This window comes from Pongo abelii, chromosome 10 (genome assembly GCF_028885655.2).
Source record: "Pongo abelii isolate AG06213 chromosome 10, NHGRI_mPonAbe1-v2.0_pri, whole genome shotgun sequence".
Classification (NCBI taxonomy): Eukaryota; Metazoa; Chordata; class Mammalia; order Primates; family Hominidae; genus Pongo; species Pongo abelii.
Window position 1 is genome coordinate 11,605,995 of NC_071995.2, and position 18,792 is coordinate 11,624,786.

The 18,792-nt window shown below is 36.7% G+C and overlaps 2 protein-coding genes across 2 annotated transcripts in view; both read right to left on the reverse strand.

The window, feature by feature from the left end:
- The window catches only part of LOC100439397 (taste receptor type 2 member 64-like), a 152,154-nt gene extending 133,772 nt beyond the window's left edge, over nt 1-18,382 (reverse strand). Inside the window, 2 exon segments of the mRNA XM_063712030.1 lie at nt 9,291-9,358; nt 10,547-18,382. Of these exon segments, the coding sequence (XP_063568100.1) occupies nt 15,528-16,457 (930 nt within the window). The 5' untranslated portion in view covers nt 16,458-18,382 and the 3' untranslated portion in view covers nt 9,291-9,358; nt 10,547-15,527.
- The window catches only part of LOC100440863 (taste receptor type 2 member 30), a 246,589-nt gene that overhangs the window by 133,772 nt on the left and 94,025 nt on the right, over nt 1-18,792 (reverse strand). The window contains 1 exon segment of the mRNA XM_063712031.1: nt 9,291-9,358. The gene's annotated coding sequence lies outside the window, so the exon portion shown is untranslated.

The window sequence follows — 18,792 nt, forward strand, 5'->3', positions numbered from 1 at the left end:
AGTATTTCATTTAGAGACACATTTTTGGATATATTTTATTTAATATCCATTGTAGTATAATTTATTGGAAATTCAGGAATTTCTAACACTTTCAAATGTGTATCATAAATAATCAAATTGGAAATAAAAAGTGTCTATCAATAATAAATATTCAAATTTTGATGTTTCAAATTCATATTAGCATTAAGAAGGTGGATTTACAGTTCTTGCTTACCTCTCCTTTTTTTAAATTAATTTAAGAAAAGTTTTGGGCCAGGTGTGGTGGCTCACACCTATAATCCCAGCATTTTGGGAGGCTGAGGGAGGTGGATTGCCTAAGTACAAGAGTTCAAGCCCAGCCTGGGCAAAATAGCAAAACCCTGTCTCTAAAAAAAAAATAGAAAAAATTAGCAGGGCGTGGTGGTGCATTCCTGTTGTCCTAGATATTCAGGAGGCTGAGATGGGAGAATCACTTGAGCCCAGGTGGCGGAGGTTGCATTGAGCCAAGATTGTGCTTCTGCACTCCAGCCTGGGCAACAGAGTGAGACCCTGTTTCAAAATAAAAAAAGAAAAGTTTTAAATTTTAATTTGGATTTCTTAGTACCATAATGCTCTATTCTCCTTTATTAAGCAAAAACTCTTAATTACAACGATATCTATGAGAATATGCTATATCACCCTAATTTTATACTTAGAAATATACTTTATGTTTCTGCTTTTTAAACATTTTTTATTGTGGAGCATAACATACATATAGAGAGTAATAACACAAAAGAAACAGAAAGAGAAAAAATTATAATGTTAACATGGATGTTACCACACATTGGTAAGAAAATAGAATTTGCCAGCCATCTAGATAATCCCAATATATGTCTTCTTGTTGATATTTTCCTCCCTCTTGACTATCCCAATAGTTATCATGATCACTCATATGTTTCACTGTAGAGTTTTATCACCAATGTAATAAATTACAATTATTAAAAATAATGTTTTTCAAACTTTATGTAAATGAGATTATACTAAATGTATTTTCCTCTTGATAATTCCTCTCACATCTGTGAGTATTATTATCTATGTAGCTCAAATTTGTTCATTTTCTTTGTTGTATTATTCTGTTGTAAACATGTCAGTCTTGTTTGTTAATTTTGATTGCTGTATAGTATTCCATTGTATAAGTATGCCACAATTTGTTTATCCATTTGGAGGACTGATAGACATTTGGAGGACTTCGCAACTTTAGCTATTGAAACTCAGTGATATGCATGTGAATGTATATGTATTCTGATAAGAGTATAAATACTGGGTCTTAGGATGTGATCCTTCATCTTAATCAGATAATGCCATACTCGGCCGAAATGATGTCACAGATTTATAATTCTAGGAGTAGTGTATGAAAATTCCCATCGTGTCATATCCTTTCCAAAATAAGTAATGTCAATTTCAAATACTCTTTTGTTACAAGCAAGTGTGCTTATACTGGAAATACTTCCTTTAATCAATCATTATGTCAAATGACTTTGAAAAAATATAATTAGTTAACAGCATACTGTAAGGGACATTTCAGGGTTGTTGAACAACTCTTAAAAGGACTCAAAGAAAAAATATTGAAATATAAAAATAGTCTACAAGCTTAATGTAGGTGTCCATGGGAAAATATAAATATATTATTGTTGTTATTGAAAAATGATTGGTAGTAAACTTATCATGTCTGAATTTTTTTAAAGGCAGGCCTGATATCCTGTCAAGATTCCCTTTAAGATCCTGACCTTTACTTCTATTCCTGATTCCTGAATGTGCAGTAATGTTCTTTTTCCTTTTAAATCCTGTGACCAGTGTCAAACAGGAAAGCATCTCAATATGCCAATGGATGAAATCAATGCTCTCTTTATGGAAAATATGATAATTTCCAAAACAGCTCAAATTAACTCTTGTTCAAACACAATGTCCTTGCTGTAAGATAAATTTTCCACATTGTTGTTGAAGTAAAAGATGAATTCTCATCTACTAGCATGCCAATGAAGAGTTTTTTAATTGTTCTGCAATTTTTTCCTTGTTTAAACTCTCCATAATTTGTGTTCAGCAATTTTACAACCCAATACATAGATGACACATTGGTTGTATTACCTGGTAAAGGGAGCTTGGGCATAACTAGGATCATCAACAAAGTAGATATGTACTTTCAACGCCAGTAATATGTAGAATGAATTCCATCTTTTCCTAACAAAAGTATTTAAGGTTTTCTTGGGAACCTCAGAAAGGCCAATAATCCTTAAATCCTGGTGGCTACTAATACTTTTGTATAACTTATTGTTTACAAGCTCATTCATACAAACACATTCACAAACATACACACATACATACATACTCTGACCCTCTAGCCTTATATTTTCTATCTCTTGGTCTCTTTCTGCTTCATTCTGCATAGTTATCGTCCAATTCACTAATTCCTTCTTATGTTTAACTGGTTCTTAACTCTGTCTATTAGATTCTCAATATTCATTACTCTTTTTTATCTTATTGTTTTAAGGGTAGAAATGAACTTTTATTCTCTTGCTATAAATCATTTTTAATGGAGAAACTAAACAAAGTATTTATAACACCAAGTTCTTAACAAATAGTTTTTATAAATTTTTAGTACACCTGACATGAAAATTGTAGTGATTTTCTTCTTTTTGTAATACTTAGGTCACAGAAGAGATTAAAATTATGGTCTAGGCATTCTCCTGCAACTTGGAAGAAACTGGAAATTGATTTGATGTGAGTAACTTCTTTTGAATAGTAGCTTGTCTGTTACTGGGTCATCACCACAAACTCTCCTCACAGGGAAATTCAATGGGCAGCACTGGATCTCAAAATGTCATTACAACTAATAAAATATAATAGCTCAACCACAGCTCCACCTTTCAATTCCATGATTTAAATTTTACTCTGTTTTTATAAGCAGAAATCAAGACTTCTTCATTTATAACAATCTTTAAAAGATCAAAGAGTAAAACAGTACTTACAAGTTCATGAAAGATCAAAGAACTTTAAGTCTCATGGAAACAAAACTGAATCTGGTGTTTCTAAAGAATTCCACCATTTAATCCCTATCCATGAGTATAGTTTTGTTTATAGAACTATAACTTTCGAACTCCACCGTCACTCACTCAAGTGTGACAGAAGATCTGAGGTCTTAACTCTGTTTGACAATTTGGTCCTAAAATCCTCTCTTAGAAATAAAAGCTAGCTCATAAAATGTATTATTTCCTTTATCCTTCTTATTGGGTGGTTTTAGTTACACTAAAATCTAAATTGTTTCTATATTGATCATAATGAAACAAAGATTAGTTTAAGCTCATCCATAAATAATTATTTGCTTAAGCAATATATTGTAAAATAAGCTATACTTAATTTCTAAATCTACATGTATTGAGCATGACTAAGTTTTGCTGTTTACTCCTGTAACTTTCCCACAATGATGGTCTTTTAAAAATTACTTATTTTCCAAATTATGTGTTTAAATATTTAAAAAATAAATCATTTAATGAGATAGATGTGGATATAGATAATGATGATAATGATGATGGCAGGTAAAAGGGAGAATGCTATTTGATAAATGTGATTTCCGTCTTGTTTTTCAAGTACTGGAGTTCAGGGTAACGAGAGAACCCTATATTCTTCCTCATGGCCTCATGATTCTTCTATGATTCTCAGCATCAGGCCAAGAGAAGTACCCTCATGTGGTATTTCATTAAGAATAATGTAAAACCAATATATTTTTAAGAATTTCTTTGCTTTTTTTTTCTGTTACTGCATTTTAAAAATTCATAGCAAAAGTGACATCCAACAATTAGGATTCTATTTTGGGTTTTTTTGGGCATTTTTCAATATGAATATAGAAAAATACTCTCTGCAATAATACAGTATATCAACTTTATTTCATCTTTTAATAGCATCATTATAGCAAGCCAAATTCTTGCAATGCTTTTTCACATTCTTAGCTATGGTGACTAAATCTGGATCATTTTACTATAGCAGTCAAAGTAGCATTATATATGCACAAACATACTCAAAGATCATGCTAAATATGTTTTATACCTTAACAAATTTGCCTTTCTATGATTTTTTCTCTAATGCAGAACCAAAAAATTTATATTAACAAAATATTTTACCCAACACACAGGTGTACACATGATTAGTATTGTGAAATTAGAATGCTAACAATATGAATACAAATATTTCATTCAGAGACACATTTTGGGATAATAGGTCTATATATTTAACATCCATCATACTATAATTTATTGGAAATTCATGACTTTGTGACACTTTGAAATGTGTATTAAAAATAATTAAATTGGAAATAAGAAATATGGTGTCTAGCCATCATAAATATTCAAATTTTGATGTTTCAAATTCATATTAGCATTAAGAAGGTGGATTTACAGTTCTTGCTTATGTCTTCTTTTTTAAAAAATAATAATTTAAGAAAAGTTTCAGGGAAGGTCTAGTGGCTCACATCTGTAATCCCAGCATTTTAGAAGGCTGAGGCAGTTGGATTGCCTGAGCACAGGAGTTCAAGTCCTGCCTGGGAAACATGCCAAAACCTTGTGTCTACCAAAAATAGAAAAAATTAGCAGGGCATGGTGGTGCACACCTGTTGTCCTAGCTACTCTGGAGACTGAGATGGGAGAATTACTTGAGCCTGGATAGCAGAGGTTGCACTGAGCCAAGATTCTGCTTGTGCACTTCAGCCTGGGCAACAGAATGAGACCCTGTCTCAAAACAATAAGAAAAATTTTAAATTTTAACTTGGATTTCTTAGTACCGTAATGCTCTATTCTCCTTTATTCAGCAAAAACTCTAATTACAATGGTATCTATAAGAATATGCTGTATCACCCTAATTTTATATGTAGGAATGTACTTTATGTTTCTGCTTTTTTAACTTTTTCTTAATTGGGAAGCATAACATACATATGGAGCATAATAAAACCTAATAAACAGTAAGAGAAAAAATTATAACATTAACATCGATGTTACCACACCTTGGTCAGAAAATAGAATTTGCCAGCAATCCAGATACTCCCAATATATGTCTTCTTGTTGATATTTCCCATTTATCTCCTCCCTCCTGATTATCCCAATTGTTATGATGATCACTCAAATGTTTCACTGTAGAGTTTTATCACCAATGTAACAAATTACAAAATATTAAAAATATTTTTCTCGAACTTTATGTAAATGAGATTATACTGAATGTATTTTTCCATCTTGATAATTCCTCTCACATTTGTGAATATTATTATCTATGTAGATCAAATATGTTCATTTTCTTTGTTGTATTATTCTGTTGTAAACATGTGTGTCTAGTTTGTTAATTTTGATCACTGTATAGTATTCCATTGTATAAATATGCCACAATTTGTTTATCCATTTGGAAGTCTGAAAGACATTTGGATGACATGCATAAAGATAAATTTATATTCTGATTTCATACCATATACAAAAAAAGACTCATATTTAATTGATTATAGAGCTATATGTAAAAGGTGAGATTAGTAACTAAGATACTAAAACATACTAACTGTACAACTGCAAGTAATGTAAGTGGGTTAATCAACCATAATTCCATCTGTATATTTCCCTACTTAGATCATTATATCTATAATAATAATACCCCGCATAGTAATCTATCAATATCTATAATGCTATTTTAAATAAAACTAAATTAGATGGTGGGTCACCCTCACTCTGATTTAGTGGAAATTCAAGCAAAAATATTATTAATGCTCCATCTTTTTCCTTAGATTTTTGGTATTATTACTTCTTTCTATTTTTCATTTTTTGAGACCTGGTCTCACTCTGTAGCCCCAACTGGAGTGCAGTGGTTTGAGATTGGCTCACTGCTCTCTACAGCTCCCAGCCTCAAGCTATCCTCCCACCTTAGCCTCCCAAGTAGCTAGGACTGCAGGTGGACACCACCTCACCTAGCTAATTGTTGTATTTTTACTACAGACTGGGTTTCACCATGTTTCCCAGGTTGGTCTCCAATAATTGTGCTCAATAAATCGGTCTGCCTAAACCTCCCAAGGTGCTCAATTACAGGCTTGAGCCACAGCGTCCACCCTGGTACTGTTACTTCTAAATGTAAATTTGACATTTGAAGGAAAAATATTTACATAATGTGCTATATTCCAAGATGTGTGAATAAATAATTAATATAAATGGATAATCACCCTTATGCCTGTCTGTTGACTAATTTGGCTACATTGTCAGTAAGGGGAATACATGAGATCACCAACACAACAGGCATCATTGTAGAGATTGTAGAATTGAGACCTTGGGCAATCTCATATTTTCAGTTTAGAGACAAAAAATAACTAGCAAAGGAGAATGAGAAATGGAGTGGTGCCCAGTGAACAAGGATAAAATCAGGAATGGGCATCATTCTGAAATGCAAATAAACTATGTTCAATGTGGCTAATAGAGCATTCAACATGAAGACTAACCTTGGCAACATAGACTCTGGTGATCTTGGAAACATCAGAATCAATGAAACGATGACAGCAGTAGGTTCATTGGAATGAGTTCATAAGCCAATAGTTGAAGAGGCTTCATACTTTGATAAATACTTATAAACCAAGAGCAAAATGGAGCTGAAAAGCTCATTCCTGAGGTCAGCCTTTGAAGTGGGAAATCAAAAAACCTCAACCAGTTGTCAGGACTGAGCCAATTCCGAGAACAAGAATTCAATAATTGAAGGGAAGCTTAAGTCCCCTTGATAAAAGATGCTGAAAATTCACCACAGAATATTCAGGATGTATTCATATGATGCTTTCTCAAATACCTGTAGCCATTTCCCAGATAAACAGTACCCAGAGGAAAGGACACACATCCATACCATCTGAGACTTTTAGTTATAGGGCTCTTACAGTACGTAGTTAGTCAGGCATGAGCGGGGCAGAAGAGGGCTCCCACCACCCACAAGGAACGTCAGGTGGCCATCAGCTGATGGCCTGGCAGTTGACACCCTGCCTCTCTACAAATAATAATTGGTCACAGGCACCAGGGAGAGGCAATTTCATGATAAATAAAAACGCTTAAAATTGGTAGTCAGCAGCTCAGGAATAGGGTGAGTAGGCTGAGGCATGCGTGTTAAGAGAGAAAATGGCGGAATATGACCTTCTGAGGGCATTCCGCCAAAAAAGGGAAGAATGCCTCAGGCAAGCATGTGTACAACTCCAGTAAACACACTGCGCATGCTCACCTCTAAAGTGCTAGCCGGCTAACACGCATGTGAGCGGCCCACCCTAAGGGGCTGAATCATGGGAAAAGGAACACAAGACCCTAAGGGAAGAATCGTGGGAAAAGGAACACAAGACCCCAGAAGTATACCAACATATAAAACCACAAGTCAAAGGTCTAACACTGCACTTGATCTCCAAAGTGCCCACTGTGGTCTCTTCCAAGTGTCTTCCAAGAGACTTCCAATAAAGTCTCTTCTTTTCTTTCCTGCTCTCTTTTTAATAAACTTCCATTCCTGCTCAGAAACTTCCTTCAGTTTCTTCTTATTTATGCCCCTCAGTTGAATTCCTTCCTCTGAGGAGGCAAGACTTGACGTTGCTGCAGAGTCATATGAAATTGCCACCAGTAAACCAGATATTGGCCACCCCAGCAGAGCCTGAACTAACACTAATATCTAGGTATCCAAAAGACACTGTGGTCCATGAGATGGAGTGGGAGATTTTCTTTTTAGTTTTCTTTTGTTTTTTGTGTTATTTGCATTGGGTTTTTTTAGAGAGAGAGTCTCAATCTGTCACCCAGGCTGTATCTAGTACAGTGGCATGATCATTACTCACTACAGCCTTGAATTCCTGGGTTTGTAACAGATTGCCCAATGTTTTTCTAAGAAAAAGAGAATGAGTTATGATTTTTTTATTATTATTTTCTCTTCTCTCCCCTTTCCCTTTGTTCTCTGTATCCTGCTTAGCCCTTCAAAAATGCAAACATAACCTTTCACCCCCACTCACTAGACATTCCCTGCAGGGCACATTTTTCTGACTATGTGCTCCAAGACCAATCTCTCCTGAGAATTGACAGTCAATTTGCAGACCAAAGCGCACTCACCACAGAATTTTTACCTGCAGGAAGTGGACCTGGAAATTCCAGGCTCTGCTCCACTCTAGGAATTACCTAAGGACTTCCGTCCAACAGGAGGGCATATGGAAAGCATACTCACTTGGCCACTTTTATAATGTATTTCTGCAAAGGAAAGTGCCAATTCAACTATCTGGTAGTGCAGGGGTTCAGTCAGAATGGTAGGGAAAATTATAAAATAAAACAAAGACCTTCTTGGAAGACCAAAAGTTTTTGCACAGCTTCAGCTAGTTTGGCTGAAGGCAGCCAGAGTCTCTTTGCCAGAGCCAGAGCACTTGGGGCAAAGATACAAAGGAACGTAGAGGAGTTTATCTAAAGAGCTTGCTTACTCAGGTAGTCCTAAAGCTAACCTTTCCTCACTCACAGTCAGGATTGCTCTCCTGGGGGAAGGTGACCAGGTTGATTACCCTCTAATGGTGTTGACTCAAAGCTTTTGTCATTTGATGTGTGCTAAATAAATGCCAAGAAGGCCAGCAAGTTGGGGCGGCAGCTGACAGCACTCTTCCTTAGAGTCTGTAAGTGGCCCGGATGCTCAGCTGGACTGACAAGCAAAACATATGTGTTGGTGTATGTTATTCCTCTGTCATTGAGTCAGGGTCGGCTGGACAGACCCCCGCATGGTAGAAAAGGCACCAAGCTTGCAGGAGGACCCTCTACCCTTGCTCAATATACCCCCCTTACCTTATAAAAGTGTCTGCTTTCTGCTCCAAAGGTGAAGTGGTACACTTAAAGGCAGGACTCTTTGTGCCCCTTCCCCAAGCTAGGTTTGAAATAAATTCATTACTTTTGTACCAGGCCTCACTCTTTTTAACTGGATTCTAGATGTGGCCAGCAACTGACTCGCATATTGTTTTTAGGTTCAAGGGAGTATCCTGCCTCATCCTCCTGGGTAACTGGGACTACAGGTGAGCACCACCATGCCAAACTAATTTTTGTTGTTGTTTTTTCTTTTTTTAGTTTTTGTAGAGACAAGCTCTCACCATGTAGCTGAGGGTGGTCTGGAACTCCTGGCCTCAAGAGATAATCCCAACTGTGCCTCCCAAAGCGTGGGGACTGCAGGCATGAGCCATCATACCAAGCCTGCAGTGGGAGTTTTTGAAGGTCAGATGCTACCTAGAGTTTTGACTCATGTACATCCCAACGTGGATCTAATCAGTTTGCTGTTATTACCTCTTCCTGAACGTGTAATTGAAATGGACACACATGGCAGCTGGCAGGACTCTCACTTTCTTCCTGACCTGTAGAGTAAGGGACACTATTAGAGCAGGACCAAGGGGAAGACTGCAAAATTCTCCTCCACTGGCAACAATGATTGAAAACTAATAATCACATTCTCCAAGGAATGGAATTGATCACTACCATGACAAAACACTTGAAAGTTACAGGGGGTGGTAGTCTTTTTACATCCCTATCCACTTACCCTAAATGGCCTCTACTAAAATCAGATATATTATAAAATGAGGGCAGAGTTACATAAATTTAAATCACTACTTACAAATGCTCTCTAGGAATTGGTATCTTCCCTGAGCAGAGCAGAGCTTCTGGCACTTTGCATGTGGCTCTTGATTAAGTGAATATTTCTTATTTTTCACCCATGGGTGGGTCGGGAGATTAAAACAATTGGCCTTTGTTTGGTAAGAACGAAAGTGCTGCTTCACTGTTTTATGTCAGGGCTTTGTCACTTCTGCTCTCAGTTTAATTTACATTTTGCAAAACATCATGTTAATTTATTAATAATGTTACAGTAATTGGTGCAATAACCAGGAAGTGGAAAGGTCCCTAAATATAGTAAAATACTTGAACATTAAATAGAAATAAAATACTAGCAGAAAGAGATACACCTAATAATATTTGGAAAACTTCAATATAGATATTGTTTTTAAGGTCTCATATCCCTGGTCCACATGTCGAAAAATCCATTTATTTATTTATTTATTTATTTATTTATTTATTTATTTATTTTTGAGGCAGAATCTCGCTCTGTTGCCCAGGCTGGAGTGCACTGGTGCCATCTCGGCTCACTGCAAACTTCGCCTCCTGGGTTCAATCAGTTCAAATCCTTCAGCCTCCTTAGTAGCTGTGTTTACAGCCACGGGCTACCATGCCTGGCATTTTTTTTTTTTTTTTTAAGTAGACATCTGGTTTGACCATGTTGCCCAGGCTGGTCTCAAACTCATGGCCTCAAGTCATCTGCCCACCTTGGCCTCCCAAGGTGCTGAGATTACAGGATTGAGCCACCACGCCCAGCAGAAACATCTTTTTTAAAGTAAGTGGCCTGTTGCCCTATATATACTTCCTATCACTAAAAGAGAAGCACAGTATTTATTGAGCCTCTTGGGGTTTTGGAGTCCACAAATACCACAATAGAGGATATTGCTCTGATGTGTTAATAAAGTCCTTTTTATATCCCTATTCAGTTAACCTACCTAGCCTCTGCCAAAACCAGATGGGTTGCAGAATGAATGCAAAGACTCCTGGTATCAAGTGGAATCCAGAACATATGATATCTCTACAGCAGATATAGGCTCTGGCCCAATCTGCTCTGCCCATTGCATCAGATGATCCAGCAGAATTCAAAGCTGCTAGAGGCATGCAACGTGGGCATTATAGGACTCTGTGCATGTCTCCATCAAGCCCGTAGGAGAGGAGAAAGCAAACCCCTAGGGAATTACTGCATATTCCCTCTTCAGCAGAAAAGTATCCGCTGTCTGAAAAACAAAAATGCAAGTGCAGAACATTAATCCAAGCAAAAAGCCCCGTAAGCACAAGACCCCGTGCAACTACACAACTCATGTGCTTATAAAATCAGCCACAATTGGAGGACATGAGCACCTCTGAGTGGCACAGGGAGGGGACTATATTGAACACAAACATGTACTTCCTCAGATTCCCTTGACTATCTCCTGTTCCCATGGTCAGCAGGTTGCCTGATCCAGATCACCTTTCCATCTGGGACTTGAATGTATCTGTGGGCATGAAGTCTTGTAACAGAAAAGCTTAGTTGCTCACTTCTTGTAAAGTCTAATTAAAAACAGCAAGGTCTGATACAAAAATAGAGAATTTATTTGGAGGTTAGCTTGGGGGAAGGAGCACAAAGCATCCTGCCTTCTAATGTGACACTTCACCTTTGGAGCAGAAAGTGGACGTTTTATAAAGTAGGGAGGGAAATGAGCAGGACAGCAGTTGTAAAAGTGCCCATGTGGGCATCCTTTCCACATCCCCTCCTAATGGATGTGAGGTCTAAGCTAACCCCCCGGAGGTGACAGTTCCATGAGGGCATACTTTTGTCTGCAAATCAACTGTCAAGTCTCAAGGAGAGATCCCTCTTGGAGCACATAGTTAGATGAACTTGCCCGAAGGGACCGTCTGGTGAGGGGAAAGTAAACAATTTTGTGCATTTCTAAAAAGTTAAGTAGAAAGTGCGAAACATAGGGAAAGGGGAGAGGAAAAGAGAAAAAAAAATAAAAAAAAAACACAACTATCTCTTAGAAAAATGGGGGTATTGTTTAGCCTGACTTTCCCAAACAGCCACCAAGGGGTTGGATAATGTAAGGAAGAAAAGCAAAGATGGTAGTTCTGCCTCAAACAAACTTTGGCCAAAGGGAAATAGAAGACAGAAGACAGCTAGGATACATTCTCCCTTTTCTCTCTTCCATGGACTAATATTTGCTGTGGCTTCCCCTTGTAACCCTTCTGGAAAAGTACGGGGAACCAAGTGCATGCATCTGATGACCACCATGCTGTCTGTCTCACTCATTGTGAAGTGACAACGGGCAAAGTCATGTCAACATCATGACACATGGTTTTACATCTTCTTTTGCCTCAGTTTCCACATGTACCCCTCATTGCTGCCCTGGACTTGCCTTCCCAAATAAATGTCATCACTGTAAACTCAGACATCGGCTCTAGTTCTAGACACCCAAAGCTAAGATATACATTCATTTGAATCACTTTTCCATGCGTTTATATTATGGCAATTAAAACATTCATTTAGAAAGGATACTAAAAATATCTATATAAATAATGTGTAAGAAAGGTGACTGGTTACTAACTCAGTTTTTAAAAATGAAACGCCATTTTTGTGTATATAGTAACCAGCTAGAAAATATCATAATACAAACATATCATTCACAGTTGAGAGTGATTGGGTACATTTACAAACAGCTTAACCAGTTGCAAAGTTTGCTAGCTTTTATTTTTTATTTCTTTTGGGTTCACTTCTTTTGTATCAGCAAAGCATTGAAGTCAGCATAAGTCATATTGAAGGAGAAAGAGATGTTCCCTAAAAACAAGAGTGTGTTTGGCAGCTGCTGGGAAGTTCCCTAACATTCTTGTGATGGGGTCTGCTAGCCCCGAGCAGCTGGCACTCAGAGCTGAACCTGGCCCTGTGCAAATATACCAAAATCCTTTATATGCTTTTCAAAAAGTATTATAATAAGTGCCATCTAATTTTGACATTCCACCTTGTGTCTACTTCACACACATGATATAGCTGCATCAAAGCTATATTACAGTGATACTTCCCCTAGAATTGGGGAATAGCCAAACTTTTGCTCTGAGAAATGCTTCTTCTATAACCTCAACCTGAAACTAGAAAATTCAAGCAACTGCAGATTTTGTTAAGAGTTTCATTTTCATTGGTTTACCACATCAAATTATCCATTTATCTAACCACTTATGTGTTCATTAACGTATCATTTTTGACCAACTATTCTTTGTGCTGGCTTTTAGATCCTGTGAGTCCAGACAAAGCAAGACAGATATGACCTCTCTTTTTATGGTGATTACATTGTACTAGGGAAGATGCATGATAAACAAAATGTGTGTGTGTGTATATATATATATATATATAAAATATATATATATCAGATGTGGATCTGATACATATATATGTGGATGTAATATATATATATATCAGATGAGGAGTTGACTTATTTTAAGTTTTACATAACAATGTTAAAATCTCATAACACCAAGAATTAACACAGTTATGCAGAATTTAGCTGTTCAGCAAGGCTATACATTTCCTTCTTATAATAGAACTTGCTATCAATGGATACATCAACACACTGTGTCATTTCACCATTTACACCATTATAATAAAACATATCATTAATACATTTCCTGCTCCCCCTCCCCCTCCCTCTCCCTCCTTTCTTAGGTCTGGTCTCCCTCTCCTTTCTTCAATCTCCCTCTGTTACCGAAGCTGGACTGTACTGCCGTGATCTCAGGTCACTGCAACCTCCCTGCCTCGGGCTCCTGTGATTCTCCAGCAATTCTCCTGCCTCCGCCTGCCGAGTGCCTGGGATTGCAGGCGGGCGCCGCCACACCTGACTGGTTTTTGTATTTTTGGTGGAGACAGGGTTTCGCCATGTTGACCTGGCTGGTCTCCAGCTCCTGGCCTCGAGTGATCTGCCCGCCTCGGCCTCCCGAGGTGCTGGGATTGCAGACGGAGTCTCGCTCACTCGATGCTCAATGTTGCCCAGGCTGGAGTGCAGTGGCGTGATCTCGGCTGGCTACAACCTCCACCTCCCAGCCGCCTGCCTTGGCCTCCCAAAGTGCTAAGATTACAGCCTCTGCCCTGCCGCCACCCCGTCTAGGAAGTGAGGGGCGCCTCTGTCCCACCGCCCCCGTCTGGGAGGTGAGGAGCGCCTCTGCCCGGCCACCCCGTCTGGGAAGTGATGAGCGCCTCTGCTCGGCCGCCCCATATGGGAGGAGAAATTCTTCTGCCTTGGGATGCTGTTGATCTATGGCCTTGCCCCCAGCCCCGTGCTCTCTGAAACATGTGCTGTGTCAACTCAGGGTTAAATGGATTAAGGGCGGTGCAAGATGTGCTTTGTTAAGCAGATGCTTGAAGGTAGCATGCTCCTTAAGAGTCATCACTACTCCCTAATCTCAAGTACCTAGGGACACAAACACTGCGGAAGGCCGCAGGGACCTCTGCCTAGGAAAACCAGAGACCTTTGTTCATGTGTTTATCTGCTGACCGTTTCTCCACTATTATCCTATGACCCTGCCATATCCCCCTCTCCGAGAAACACCCAAGAATGATCAATAAATACTTAAAAAAAAAAAAAAAAGACTACTAGATACAAGAGAAACAATTCTGTATGCAAAATGTATACCTGTTTTTGTTTCAGAGAAAGTAAATTCACTTAGAGATTTTTAAGGATTATTTTAAATTGAAGGAATAAAAAAGATAGATAAAACTAAATGTGTATAAAAAGTTGGGAAAGATGGAAAAAATTATACAAGGTTATTAAAAGTTTATGTAAATCTTACCTCGAGGTCAAAACTGATTGAGATCAGATAGATTGTTTGTAAAGTTTATTTAAATTAGCTGTAATATTAAAAACATTGTGATACAAAACTAAAAAAAAAAAATTTCCTATCATCAATAGATAGATTTCACAGATAATTTTTAACATTTAAAGAAAGTTTAACATTTAACATTTGAAGAAAGTTTCATTCGATTATCATCTATAGTTTCTATACTCTCTTTGGGTTGGGAATTTTTTTAAGATAGAGAGTATCTGAGTTTTTTTGAGGAATATTAGGAATGGGAGACAAAGGAGAAAATTGGAAATTCAGGAGCTCAGAGGTGGCTAAGAAAAAGAAATGGAAATACTTGACATCAGATGTCAGCTTCACAAAAGGTTTCCTTTCATTCAAAAAGTGGAAGAAGTGACTTTTCTAACTACACATAAAAAATTATAACAGCACTGAAAGGATCATCAGCATGTTTTTTCATTCCTATTATAGAAATGATTTTTATTCTAGGCTATTCACATACTTGTATTAAATCTGGTATTCTTTAGTACTGTTTTTGGTATATATAAATAAAACTTACTCTACATATCTTTGTCACTGAAATTTTATTGTGTGCATCATTAGCTAACAATTCTATTTGCTTTCTACTAAACATAAAATAAGAATTCCTAATGAAATAAAACCTACCCCAAAGATACATTCTCATCATTGATTTAGAATTGAACTTCTTTACCATCCAAACAATGAGGGGTTCACCAATGATAGTTAAGTACATATATGTGGTACTAATTGCAATGGAAAACAGCAATAATTTCCTGATAAAAGCTGTAAGTTCCCAATTATAAAAAGAGAGAATAAAATCTTCAAATGAAATATTATACAATGAACTATAATAAAATACACATACATTATATATGTGAAATATACTCAGCTTCGTAATTTATGATCAATGTTGTTATTTATACACATGCACACATATACACACATATACAACCATATATAATATGTAAGACTTTTATAGGTATCTATTCTGAAATTACTCACATACACTATGGAAAAACTGATAGAAATATAAAATGTTCAAGACACCATCACTTTGTTTTCTGCTAGAAGACACACGATGCTCCCCTTGTGAATCTATGGAGTTGAGGGTCGCTGTCCTTTCACTAAGCATGTGACCTGACACAAAACTGAAAGAAACTTCTGTTTTAGTTTCCTGCTTCCCATAATCAGGAAGAATGAGTGGAATGAAGGATACATGATTACAAGAGTTTGGCAAAGCATGAATACAAGTTTGCTCTGCTGTGTCCAAAGATTCCAGGTTAATGTGATTAGACACAGAAAGTAAATAGCATATAACATGAGGAAGGAGATCACAGTTTGCAAAGCTTTTATGTGGACCTTGGTGCTGAGATCTTGAGATCCTTTGGAATGGAGCTGCATCTTCTTGAGATGTTTATGCAGAGAACAGATTAACAGCAGAAAACATATTAGGGTCAGAATGAAGGGTATGAGGTTTGCTACCATAGTTACAGTCAAGTTTGAAAGGTGTATTGCATTCCTCAATTTGATCTTCCAAGTCACATTTCCTTCATATTCTTTTGTCCGCACACTGTCATCCGTGGTTATCACAGCAAGATTACAAATCAAAAATACCAAGGAACCCAACAGTAGCACCAGAACAACACTCTTAATTCTCTTCTTTAGGTGGAGAAAAATAAGGTTGGAGAAATTGGCAATCTTGAGCAAATAAAATATGCTGAGGCTAGCAGCAAGCCAGATGCTGAAATGGTTGATTATTGCTGAGATATTAGAAGCAACAATTCCTACTTCTGAACTATATAAAGCTGAATTAAACACATTTGCATACCAATGTAATAATATGACCCAGAGTAAACCAATTCTGGAGACCACCACAGCAGTAAGAATTTGGTCAGCTGAGGAAATCTTTCATGTCTTAACCCAGTCAATGACATTTACTAGAGCTATGAAGTCATTGGAAAAATTTCTGAGAACAAATGCAAACACTACCAGAATTGATAAAATGATGAGCAGAAAATATACCATGTTTGAACAGACAAAAAGAAAAAAATTGCAGTCTTAATAACACTGGTTCTGATACCCTTAATATCCAAACGTTAACTTCGATAAACACTTGATTACTAAATGTGCAATAACATTTTCTGCCTTTAAATTCTGTGACTAATGTCAACAGGAAAGCACCAGCATATGCTAATGGATGAGTTCAAAGCTGTCTTCATAGAAATAGAAAACATTGTTATTCTCAAAACAGCTCAAATTCACTCCTCTTCAAATACTATCTGTCCCTGCTACATGCTGAATTTTTTTATACTGATGTTGAAGTGAAAACTGAATTCTCATATGTTAGTATGCAAATAAAGCCATATTCTTTTTCATTGTTTTGCAATTTTTTTCCTTGTTTAACCTCTCCATAATTTGAATCCAGAATCTTCAGTTGTTTCTTAGGGAAATTTTAAAATCAAATACATATATCATACAGTAAATGTCTAAATTGTTAAAGGAACTTGGTCATAACTAGGATCATACAAATATGGATTTATTTTTATGCCAGATTTAAATACCAGATTCTAAACCTTTTATCAAAATCATCCAAGGTTATCTTGGAAAGCCCTGGGAGGCCGATACATCTGAAAATCTGGTTTCGATAACCAATAAATTTATATGACATCCTTGTTAATAAGCTCCTAAACACATAGACACACATGCACTCACACCCTTAGGAGATGAAAGGAATTATTTTCTTATAATTCCCTAAACGGAAAATGAATTTCCAGGAGGTCATCCAGCTGGAATTACTCATATTCCACTCAGGGTTGTCAGACAATGAATAATATTTATCAAACATGTTTCTCATGTTTAGGCCATTGATAAATTTAGTCTCAAGTCTGTTTTTTGTTTAAATATTAATTATTTAATTAAAATATTCAGCAATTTTGTAAATATTTCAAAGTACCCTACACTTTTTCATATAATCCTGCAGTATCCTCCCACCACAGGCAGGGAGACTACCTTGACCATGGACTCTGAATTCACTCATGTAATTTGCTTCAGTCAACAGCAAATTAGTAGACTTTACACAGAGATTTAAGACGGCTTCCATATTGGAGTTTCTTGCTCTTTTCCATTTACCATGAGGACATCATCTGGCCAGTACACTATTCCCAGAAAAAGAATGAGAAACTAATGGAGTCAGAATGCTACTGCCTTATCTGGCCTAAATCAGCCAAACTAGCTTCAAGATGCAGTACATGGCCCATCTCCAGTCACCAGAGCCATCCACCAAACCTAGCTTAGAAAAATGAAATCCAAAGACATACGAGACACAAATATCTAAAGCAGTTTTGGAGGATTTTCTCTTGCAGAAAAACCTAACTGATATAGGCACTCTGCTAAACTAAGAGTGTGGGAAACATGTCCACTCTTGTTGTGTCAGGAATTCAGGATTCAAGGGAAAAATATATAGAGAATGTCAAAGTTTTGTGACATGAAGTGGATAATTAAACCTAAAAGAAAAACCTACTGAAAAATCTGGGATTGGCAGGTAACATCATGTCAAGTTTCAGAAAGTTGCAACTAAAATCAGAAAGTTTCTACTTAAAATCTCTTAGAGTTATACATAAATGTATAAAAATAGTGGATTTTTCCCTTCAGTATATAATGAACAGAGTAATAATAATTTTCATGGAAACTTTCTGCTGATTAATAATTTTTATATTATAACTAGACTGCACACTTAGAAATGAGCCAAAACAAAAATGGAAAACATAGCAATGTGTCATAAACCATCATGCGTCATGTAACCATCATGTAGGGCAAGACATGGAACACTGCTAAGAGTCTAGGTTTACCTCAGTGCCACTTTCCATTCCCCTACACCTTTCTTCATATCTCCTGTGATAAGCAACATCCATCATTTATGATTTTTTTTTAAAATTTTCTTTATACTTTACCAACAAGGTATGCAACCCTAAACTCAATAGCTTTGTTTGGCCCACTTTGAGCTGTTAATAGGTGCAATCCTACATGTTCTTATTCATGGCTTCCTGGAATCAATATTATGTATACGAAATTTAACCCCATAGTTGCATGTGCATGTGATCCATTTCTTTTCACTTCTGTATAATTTTTCATTTTATGATTTTACTGTAATTATTTATCCGTCCTTATTTGACATATATTTGGGCAGCTTATTTTTGAGCTATTATGAATAATGCTACAATGAGCATTCTTTCACATATCATTTGCTATAATTCTTATGCATATGTATACCTGGGTGTGAAATTACACGGTCCTTGATTAACATTCACATTCTCCTCACAGACATAAAAAAGCCAAAAACATAGTTTGACTAAATTTATTC